The sequence below is a fragment of the Charadrius vociferus genome, unplaced genomic scaffold (assembly GCF_000708025.1).
Source record: "Charadrius vociferus isolate BGI_N301 unplaced genomic scaffold, ASM70802v2 scaffold2552, whole genome shotgun sequence".
Taxonomy (NCBI): Eukaryota; Metazoa; Chordata; class Aves; order Charadriiformes; family Charadriidae; genus Charadrius; species Charadrius vociferus.
In genome coordinates this window covers 88414-99682 of record NW_009647108.1, presented here as the reverse complement: position 1 = coordinate 99682, position 11269 = coordinate 88414, and the positions used below count along the sequence as shown (strand labels likewise).

Here is an 11269-nt window from a genome sequence, read left to right as displayed (position 1 = left end):
GCTTTGTGGCGAAGCCGTCATAAGGCACCGCCACGTAATCCAGTCCTCGGAAGGGCAGAGAGGAGCAGACCCGCCTGCCACGCCGCTGGCTCAGCTTCGCCTGTGCTCTGCCCATCAAGAGGACTTGCTCAGCTCTTCCCTCCCGGCACAGGGAGCGGGGGTGGCGTGGGCCGGCGGGCTGCTTGGCGGGAAGCTTTCTTGAAGCCAGGTCTTTGCTTATGGAGGACACTTGAGCTTTCCAGGTGTACAGCCGTTATCTTGGTTTTAGCACTCTCCAGCTGGGCCGGGTCCCCCTCTTCAGGTCTGGTGCTGGAAGGCTCTCAGGCAGCCTGCGGCAGGAATGGTCTCCAAAGGTGATTTAACAGTGTAAGAAAAAGAGTCCCGTGTTCCTAACAATTCTGTGTGCTAAAACTAAAATATAAAATACACCTCGTCCAAGCAGGCAGGGGATTGGCGTCGGCTCTGCAGGGCAGTAAAGATGCATTGTGTACACTTCCCCTGGGGCACCAGGGCAGAGAGAGATCTCGAAATGTGAATGATTATGTGTTCAGCCGTCGTCCACAACCCTTCCGCGCTGCAGCCTGTCCTACTCGCTGTCACTCTTGTCCACCAGTACCGCATCGGACTCCTCCGTGATCTCCAGCAGCGTGTGCATCTCGGGGCTCTCCCCACGCATCAGATCCGAGTTTTCTCCCTCCTCTCCTCCCACCTCCACCAGCTCCGTAGCTTTCACTTCCACCTCGCCCTCTCTTATTTTCTTGACATGGAAAGTGAAGGGTGGCACCTTGTAGACGGCTGTCTTGGACCTGGCATAGATGGTGTGGTCAGGGGTGAAAGACTTCCTTAGCTTGTCCCGAGAGGTCTTCATCTTCTCTCTCCTTTCGTTAGTCACAATCTTGGTGCCCAGTTTGTTCATCCTCTTCTCCAGGTTGTGGCGGGTCTTCTCCAAGTTGTGGCGGGTCTTCTCCAGGTTTTCCTTGGTCTTTAGCTTAGTCTTCTCCATCTTCTCCTTTGAGAATGCCTTCTTAAAGTCATCCACTCTTTTCATGCCGCTCCTTTTGATGCGCTCTGCCCGTGACTCTTCGATAATCTCTTCGATCTCCACCTCTTCATCTGAGGAGAGCTGGATGTGGTCCTCCTCTGCATGGTCCTCACCCACAGGCACCTCCTCACCCTCGCCTTCCTTCTCTAGCTTTTCTCCCTCCTTCAGAGACTTGCTGATGCTCAGTTTAGACGGGAGCTTCACTTCATCCTGCAAGACACAGAGCGGAGCCAGTGAGACACACACACCCGGCCTCGGGAGCCAGCCCCCTGCCTGGCAGTGCTGCAGAGCAGAAGCACAGCTACGGTTCATACGATTCGTGGCTAAACACACCCGGGCGATGTCAGGCCTGGGCTCATCCTCCCTTAGTGCACCTGATAAATTACTGTAAATAGGACTTGCTCTACCTGCAGCATCTTAGGGCGCTGCTGTATTTAAGCTCCGGTATATCGGCTCTGCTCATTCTGGGCTGGTTCCAAACCCATCTGTGACTCCAGCAGTGCCCTGAAACTGGAGACTTCTCCCTTCCTCCTGTGCCCCTGTCACAGTCCCATCCCCTCCAGTTTCATCTTCATCCCAAGGCCTGGCCATCACATGCCCCTGCTCCTGGCCCCGCATCCTGCCGTGGAGGGGCGCAGGGAACCCACTGGAGCGATGTGGTGCCCCTTTGCTCCCCAGCACCCACCCAGGGCCCTTCCCATCCCCACCAGCCCATGGCGTTTCAACTTCCTTCCCTCAGGTGGTCTTCTCTCGGTAAGACCACTGGCCGCCCCCAGCTGTCCGGCCTGGCCGGGGTCCGGCCAGCGGTAGCCCCGGGCACAGCGCGGCGCTGGGCTGCAGATGGCAGCACAGTCCGGAGCTGGGAGTCCGGCCACGGCACACACTGGCCTGGCCGACCCCGGCCTGCGCTTGGACTTTCCCAAGGCCTTGCAGGATCCAGATGTGGGGCTGAGACATCTCTTGGGATGCAGCAGGCCGCCCTGTTTTTCCCATTTCTCCGCTGGGGACTGAGTTAGGGAATTTGTCCGAGCCCGTGTCTGAAGGCGGCCCTGCCTCGCACAGCGAGGTCTGCAAGGTTACGCTGTCTGCCCTCAGCACAGGAGGTGAATTCATTCAGCTTCTCCACTCTCCCGGGTCAGCCAAGTTTCTGATCCCAGTGGCAGAGGACAAGCATGTGCCCAGGAGAGGGGCACAGGTCTGGAGTGGGATTGGTTTTCATCCGAGCAGCACATAGCGTGCGTCCCTGCTGCAATGAATCACCTCTCTGTTCCCAGGACAGGCTGGAAATAGCCCATCACTGTACGAAGCGTCACAGCTGTGGGGCTGCAGCCCACAGCTCAGAAATTTATTGCCCGTGTGGTTTTAACCAACAGAACTGGGTGGGAGAGGTGTGGAGCTGCTGAGACGAGCGCTGTCAGAAAGCCAGCAGCAACCGAAAGGCAGCGTGTGGAACGGGCACGCAGAGAGCAGAGCTGCTGGGCTGAGGTTTGGAGAAAAGGACCGCTGGGCGCCATTCCCAGCCCTGGGGCAGGCAGGAGCCGAACACAGCAAGGACGGGGGATCCCAGTCCAACACCGGCAGGAGCAGGGCCCGCTGAAATCAAGGCGCAGACCCCGGGGTATCCCGGGCCCGAGTACTTGAAGCACATGTCAAATGCCGTCAGCGACTCGCCTTCCCCCAGTTCAGGGATGCCGGGAGCGGAGATGCACCGTGTCCTGGAAGGGTGAATTTGCCGTGGCATCTCTCGTGCAAGGCTGCATGCTCTGCATGTCACACTTGTGCAGCAGTAGCCACTGCAGCCACACAGCCGTGAGCTAACGAGCTACGCAGATGTCAGGAGCCAGGACACTCGTGATGGTCAAACCACCAAAACAGCCCCTGAGGCTTGGCCGTGAAGAGCCGTGCCGACTCCAGCCCCGCTTCTGTACAGGTTTCTCTGGTGCTGCCACAGCAGAGGACATCCCGATCCCTCACACAGCGCCAGAAGGGACGGCGTGTTCACACGCCTGCGCCCCCAGCGCTCTCCCACCACGCACCGACACGCTGCTGCTCCGCCTGACCGAGGTCACTGCCACGCTGCTGCTCCGGCCTGAGCCCCCCAGACACGGGGCTGCTCGGCTCGGCCAGCCGCACTGTCCCCAGCTCTTCCTTCCCTCACACCACTGGAGAACTGATACATGCTTATTGAATACGTGACTCCCGCTCAGCTTCACTTGGAAGAACTTTGTGAACAATGAAAAGTCAGCTCCGCAGAGCGCTGGGCTCAGTGAAGGTGACACGGGCCGCAGTGTTCGTGGTCGAAACACAGTCTGCCAGGGCAGGGGTTTCGTTCTGGGGTTAATTATTTATTATTATTATTTTATTTTATCAATTTGCACTGGGCAAAGCTCTTTTTATTTGCTCCAGATCACAGCTCAGGTCCCAAACACTTTCTGGAAATCAAGGTGAAGTGGCCAACATATGTTTTCTTCATTTGATTAGCCACTTCAGGAGAAAACAATACACATGCTCTCCAGAGGGTCAGGCCGGTCCAGAACAAATCCACATCACTGGGAAGGCAGGGATCCTGTTCTCCACAACAACACCTGCTGGAGCAATCCCAGAGACTCCGGGGGACCCTGCCCCGCCGAGAACATCAGGAACTCCAGCCGCTTCCTTCCCTCTGAGTCAACACAATGAGCCAGAACAAAGGCATCCCCCTCTCTCCTGGCACGACTGTTGCTGGAAACGGGCCATATCCTGCAAACTCAGATACTTATCAGCCCCTTGTTAGCTCCAGAACATGTGTGTGCAGAAAGAAACACCACCTCAAAAACTCCATGTCTGCCACGTAAATATCCTCCTTTCCTCATGTTACACCAGCAAATCCATCTTCTGACTGAATTTTCTGATGTGGCTGAATGGGCTGCACCAGCAACACACCCATCCCACCGCGGCAGCATCCTGCAACTCTTTCCTCACAACCGTGAAGACGTGGCCAGCAGCAGCTCCCGGTACATGGGACAGCTGGAGCAACCCTGTCCGGGTGACGGTGCGGCTCTCCGTAATCCCTGACACTTAATCCTGAGAACAGCGCTTGCCCGGCTGTTTGATCCCAACTCCCACGCACTGCGCTCACGGACAGACCCACGCTTCTGCTGTCCCAGGCACCGTCCCCGCAGGCAGCTGCCCCAGCCCCAGCGCAGCATCGCTCATGGGCTCGAGAGTCCGCTCACGCCTCCCTCGGGGGCACTCTCACTGCTCAGACACAGAGGCAAAGACGGAGCACAGCTATTCCCATAAGTAAGGATGCCTACGACCCCAACCTCTCCCCTCGCAATTGTTTCCCAGAGCTTTTCTCCAGCTGCGCTAGGGAATCCCTTTGCAACCTTCCCGCAGAGCCAGGGTGACAGGGGAGCGTGCCCGCTGTGGGGTTGGCCGAGGGCCACCACATACTGCGTTTCTCTTTTCCTATGCCTGGTATAATTCCTGCATTTTTTTCCCCTGAGTCTTCTTCAATCCGATTGCTTATCTGAGCCGTAGATAACCAGCCGGAGGACAGCTGGTGGATTTTCATCGCTGTGTGCTGTGGGTCACTCTCCCGACTCAAAGCCCACCTGCATCTAGGAGCATTCGTGCTGGTTTAGCGGGCTCTGGCCGATGCGCAGGAGAGCTGGGGTGAGAACAACCAACAGCCCTGGCACGTCTTAATGGGGACGAGTACATTGCCGCTGAGTGTCCCTCACATATAGCTGCCCACCTGCACCCAGGCACTGCCCAAATGCCACCAAGGGTCTCCTCCTCCCTGCTTGAGAGGTGTTTCTCCCGTGGGGAAGGGGAGCAGCCCGAGGTGGGCAGAACGTGCCCGCAGACACGGCCGCATCTGCCTGCGGTGGAGGACAATGGGACCTCGCTGGAACAATCAAGAACCATCCCGGGTTGAGGGGTGGCGGCTACACAAATCCCGGCTCTGGGCAAGGCACTATGGTCTGTGCACTTTATTTCACTCATGACTCATGCAGATGAGCCACATTTTTAACAGCAGGCATTCCAACCACTCTATTTTTACTGGGAAAACACTGACCCTTGAAGTGGGCGAGTCCGAAATCCTGGGTCTTGGCATCCCTGCCTGTTGGGGTGTTCAAGCCCTGGCTCCCAATCAGCAGACATAACCCAGCTCTGTTCCCTAAGACAGCTTGAATCCAGCTGGCATAAAGACAGCAAGTAAACAAGATTTCTCAGAAGATTTTCATACCAGCAGAAGAAAAATCTTGCCCTGCTCTGTGCGCAAAGCAGAGCTACGCCCAGCAGGACAGGTAGCGTGTGTGTGTGCTGGGACCGAGCGCGCTGCTGATGCACTTCACATACAGGTTCAGCTCTGATTTAAGCTCTACGTGTCTTTTACCCATTTACAGTGCACCAGCCCCCAGCCCATTTCACGATCTGACGCGTACAGCTGTGCTGTCCCTTTGGCCCAGAGCTCCCGCGGGAAGCGGTTTACTTCGGGGAGCTCCCTCCCGCTGGCAGAGCCCATGGGACGGGCGACCCGTCCCTCTGCAGACCTTGTGGGTGCCCGGAGGGGCCCCGGCGCCCGTACCCGGCATCGATGGCAGCTGGCTGCCAGCTGACGGGGTGCTGGGCTGCTCTGTATTCCTCCCACTTCAAACAATTCAGAGCTGTTAGATCTGCCGGGCAGACCGGCCCCTGCCTTGCTCCACTAAGTGGGCTTTTTATCGGACGTTGTTTTCGAGCCCGAGTTCCCTCGCAGTGAGTCACCCAGGCAGCCCCATATGGCCATGTACACACCGCCTGGTTGCTACAACACATGTCAACACTTCCCCTGTCATATAAAAGGCCAATGAGACACAAAGCTGAGCTGCATTCCCAGCCGCGCAGAGCTCTTCAAGCACTGCAGGATCACCAGCAAATCTGGGGAACATTCCCAAAAGGCAAGAAGGCTCCTGGGCTGCTCTTGAAGAGGCTCTTATCGTCAGTGCATAAAAAACAGACTCCCAGAACTCCCAGACACTCCGATCTCCAGTTTGAAGCTTTAATGGAGGATTTTTCACATGCGCATGCTAATCACATCTGTAATTCATTTCGTTCAGTTATTTTTACACAATTGCAACAGCACAAATGGTTGAGTTTGGTTGACATGCAGCCGTAGCATGCAGAACACAACCAGCTCACACCCCCAGGCTCTGCCATGACCAAAAAGGGCTGATCCCGGCTGCTGCTGGGTGTGCCGACGCTTGCTGCACCTCCTGCCCCACGCCAGCCCTTCCCCTGCCCGCCCGGGGCAGGTCGGACAAGCTCCGGCCTGGGGGGAGGCTGAGGGAGGACTCAGAGCATCTTGGCAGAAGACAGCCGCCTTGGCCAGATCCAGCCCTGCCAGAGAAGAGAACGTTCTGCACTCCCATTGCCACAATAGCTGTTTTGCTCTGCCAGTCCTTAGAGGATGCTTTTCCACGCTGACCTTCCGTCAGCGTCACGGGAAGGCGGACTCGGTTATTCCCGAGGAACAGCATCACCCCCAGCCCAGCAGAGCTCAGGGACGTAAGGACGCAGCAAAGAGGAGGGCTGTGCTTTCTTCCCCAGCGCCTTGTAGGAACAGACTTTTTCAGTGGAGATTATAATTGCTATCAGATTCTCTTGCTATATCACAAAAACCTGCCTATTTAAAAAATCTTGTCACTCTCCTTGAAAAGAAAAAGTTTTCCCTGGCAGCTTCTCTCAGCGACACCGATTCCTGGGCTGGGTTCACCTTCGCCTGGCTCCCGGGAAAGTCCTGTCCAGCGACCGACGTGGCCGTTCCCTCCAGACAGCGCTGCACACACCCGACGTGCAGGCGTCGGGAGCTTGGGGTATTTTCTCCAGTAGCCACACAATAAGAGGAAGGCTAACAGGGCACTACGCTGTCACCAGCGGCCCCTGTGGCATGAGATAAGCGTTAGACAAACAGCAGTTAAAGTCACCACTGGCTCCAGTCTGTGTGCAGGAGCCCAGCTCGTAGTGAACAGCGCTGGGGGCTGCCACCGCGCAGAAATGGATGCGGCAGTGCCTACCTGAGACAACTGTAGCTTTATGTCACACTTTGTGCCCTCTGCCTGCCTTTTGTCTATTTAAAACAACAACTTCAAACCATTTCACAAACTCTTATAAACTAAACCTTACAAGATGCCTGAGGAGGTAAGTGTTACCGGGTCTGTATTTCAGAGGGAGAAACTGAGGCTCAGCAAACAGGCAGGATTTGCCCAGTCACAGCAGACACCAGCAGAGCCAACTGCTCCTGGCTGCTAGCCCTTCATGCAAGCCACATAGCAATTCCTCTGCCCCAGAGCGCAGAGGCAGAGCACAAGTCCTGCAATGCCTGAGGGAAAACCATAGCTCCTCACCGCCCGTTATAACGAGGGCAGAGCATGCAGCGAGCAGCAAGCAGCTTAGCCAACAAGCGGAGGCATTTCTGCCAACGGGAAGATCAGCCTGGCAGGTCTGAAGGTTGCAGCAGCCACAGGCAGGTGGAGAGGCAAAGGCTCTGGAATCAGCAGCTTTCAGAGCTTCAGAAGAGGTTCAAAGCGATCTTCAGGGGGTACTCCTGCCGAGGCCCTAAGCTGCTGCCTCCTCGCATGTCTTCTGCTGATTTGGGCCATGGCACTTTCCGCAGCGTGGGCAGAGGGAACCGTTCCTGGAGACGGCTCAGAGGGCAGTCCCTGGTGAGGACTCCAAGCGCACACGCTGGATCTTCTCGGGCTAAGATGAGGAAAACTGCGTTTCAATGGCCAGCAGAAAGGAAGCACAATGGACAAACTTACCTGTCCCCGGCAGGAATCTGATCAGGAACATCGCCAACAAATACTCCGGATTGGCATGAGAACAGGCAGAGAGAAGAGGCACAGGGGTATGATTTAGTAAAGGGAGAAGCCAGGCAGCAAAATTCGACAGAACAGATAGTCAGCAAAGATTTATTAGAAGGAAGAGTGTCCTCTAATTTATGGCAGGTCCGAGGAGATGCAGAATCCCTTCTATGGTTTCAGGCACTGAACGCTGCCATAGGGCCGGATTCTGCTCCTTTTTCACACTGCTGTTCCCAGAGTGGTTTGATGTCAGCTGTTCTGGAGATCTCTCCAATTTCTATGGTGTAGCTTAAAGTAGAGTTTGCTTGTACGTGCAAGATTATGAAAAGATAGCAATTGTAAAACCCTGTGTTTATTAATTCAAATACACAAGCTGGAGAGATCGAAACAGCCGGGTGTGATTCCAGACCTCCATCCGCTGGTTTTGTCAGCGTACTGACCGTACCCTAAACCAACACTGGACAATACCCAGCAGCTTACAGACATCTATACCCAGTGACACAGCAAATACGCTCACTGCAAAATCAAACACTCTCTCTTCTGCTAAACACACTCTGAGGACAGGGGCTGGCTACTCAGCATCCCGAGCAGCAGCTGGCATATAAAATTAACCCCTCCATATGCAATAGGCACAGCCTCAACTCCTACGTTCTGAAGGTTGGACAGATTTTATCTCCAATGGTGCCAAGAGGTCCACAAAAAGAGAAGAATCAAGTCCTTAGAGAGAAGACTACTGAATCCTGCAGTAAGAAGTCACCAAAGAACACTCCCGAGACAAAGGAAAAGATCTAAAATATGAGGGGGGGAAACAAAATAGGTTGGAATTAGGTAAATGGTAAAGCGATAAGCTAGTTTGTTGCCAAGCAGTATGCCCCTGACTAGCAGAAGTCCTTCTCCTCTCTGTAATTTTGTGTATTGCACAATCTTCTTGGCACTTTTTTCTATCGGGTGCGTCTAGTTACTCTGTGTCCTGGAAGCTATGTCCTAAAGGGCTGTATCTCCCTCATCAGCTGGTGAGAATGAGCAGCATGGTACAGGCACTGGAGCTGGTTCAGACCTGGTGGTGAAAAGCAAGGGAGGGACGGCGCGGGGAGAGGAGGCGGCTGTGTTTGGAAAAGTGCTTGTGCCTCCCGGTGAGTCAGAAGAAAGGCAGGGCTGTAGGAAACAGAGAAGTAAATAGACTGCAGAGTGAAAAGGCTTTTTTTTTTCCTTTTCCCTCTGACAGCAGAAAGAAGTTTTGATCCTACTATCAGCCTGTTTGTACAACTGGCTTTAGTCTCAGAACTGCTCCTCCCGGATAAACCTGTCTCAACTGATTAATAACTCCAGAGCTATTTCTGAAGAGCAAACCAGTAAAGGTGGAGTTTGCATTATAGATGATATGCAGATGATCTGTGCTGATACTGACATTTGCATCCTCACATAAAGCTATAGACTAAACATCCTGAGAATTTTTATTCTAAATATTTGATTTTCCTTCAGTGACACTGAGGATCTTTGTTTCTGGTCTTTGTCTTATCTTGCAGCTGGACAGTGGACCCACAATTCTTCAGGTACTTTAAGTTGTAGAAGACCTTGCAGAATCAAGAGGATAACATGATCCCAAACAGGATAAAAGAGGGCTAAGCACGCTGCCGAAGAGCTTATGAGTCATTGCCGTGCTTTCTGTGGAGACTGCGTGGCTCTCTACTCCTTGCCCAGACGGGGACAGCACATCACACTGCTGCGTACTGTAGCAAGAAGCAGCTTCAGGGAAGATGCAGGAACAGCCCTCAGTTTCACCAGGCCTGTGCCCAGGTCAAGCAGTACGTTCTTCGGAAAAATGGCTGCGTTAGACTGAGTGTGGCTGCTCGCGCTGCCCAGAAAGTGCGTGCCTTGTCTGGAGCTGGGACAGGGTGACAGCACGCGGTGCGTCACCCACAGCACAGTCAGTGCCAGCCTTGTGAGCAATGCCGAAGGGCGCAGAGGGACACGTGCCAACTACAGAGTGTCTGCATTTACATAAAATGGGGGAAAGGGAGATAATATGCAGGAGTACGACTTCTCCCACGATGCTCCCACCCTCCCCGTGTTCTGCAGGGCTGTGACACTAAGCAGCTTTTACCATCTACCAAATTCCCACCCAGGGTACACCGGAGAGCAACAGGACTGTGTCTTCCCGGAGAGAGGCACGGTCTGAGCATGGACTGGCTTCTCAAATTCTTTGGTTTCTGATCCCAGACCTGCAAATTTGGTTACATGCAGCCTTGGAGACCTTTTCCTGCTGTGTGTCCATGACGGCTTCATTTATTTTTGCTGAGGACTTGTATCTAGCTTAAGAATGGGAAAATGAGCCACAATCTCACTGGACACTAGAGCACTCGAGCCACCTAGCCCAGCGAGCCCGGCCGGCAAATTCTGCGCTTCATTATACTCCTGTGCGCAGTAGCCCCACTGGCATCACACAGACATCATGAGGGATGCTTAGATCCACTGCCGGTAGGCACAAGAGAGCCCAGAGAGAGGAATATGTGATCAGAAGGAATATTACCTTTGGTTTTACTTTCATGAGCCATTAATAATGCGGTCTAACCTTATCCCAACTGGCTGCGCAGCCCCTGGCCCTTTGCTCTGAGACAATTTATTGCTGCACTGCTCAGTATGTAACTATAACGCTGAAAGGATTTCAGCAAAGCAAACAGTCCTGGCACTAACTGCTTATAAATAATACCTGAGCAATGAAATATTAATGCAGTTGATTCCAGGCTGCAACAGAGTAATCCATGCTTCAGAGCTGCCTTTTGGTAGAAAGACTGATCATCTGTACTAAGAAAATCCTGTAAGTGAGAGTTATTAACATCCTGAAATATTTTTAAGGTTCAGCCCTCTGTGAATTGTTATCTTGAGACTGTCATAATTCAGTAATGTGGAGAGAATATGAAGGATTCTTTGCACATAAGGATGTTAACACAGTGCCCCTTACAACGGATGGAGAATTCAGCACTGCAGCCTGCAGGAATTGAGTTGAATGACATTTCTCTCCTTCCCCTGGGATGGCATTTTTTCACCTCTAATTTTGCTACCTCTGTGACCAAAAGCAGGAGAACAGAAGGGAAGATACAATAGCTTTCTGGGGTAGGACCCCTCTGTTCCAGCAAAAAAGACAAAGGATCAGAGACAAACAGTATCAACTCTTTAATTAAGGAGTATGGGTTTGTACAATTCAGATATTTTGTTTTTTAATAAAGGCTCGATGATGAATTCTCTTTGGTACTTCTTTCAAGAACAGAATAAAATAAAGCAAAAGCAAATCCAGCACCAGAGGAATATTCTGTCCCCATCGACCACGCCAGAACTGCCACCGGGTGAGGTGTTTCCTGGGATTTGGCAGGTTGCTGATGCACAAACCCACCAG

General features: G+C 53.4%; 1 protein-coding gene across 1 annotated transcript in view; it reads right to left on the bottom strand.

Moving 5' to 3' along the window:
* Positions 1-193: 193 nt before the first annotated feature.
* Positions 194-11269, bottom strand: part of PTRF (polymerase I and transcript release factor) — a 17430-nt gene continuing 6354 nt past the window's right edge. Inside the window, exon 2 of the mRNA XM_009895820.1 lies at positions 194-1252. Coding sequence (XP_009894122.1) covers positions 587-1252 — 666 coding nt within the window. The 3' untranslated portion in view covers positions 194-586. The remainder of the gene's footprint in view (positions 1253-11269) is intronic.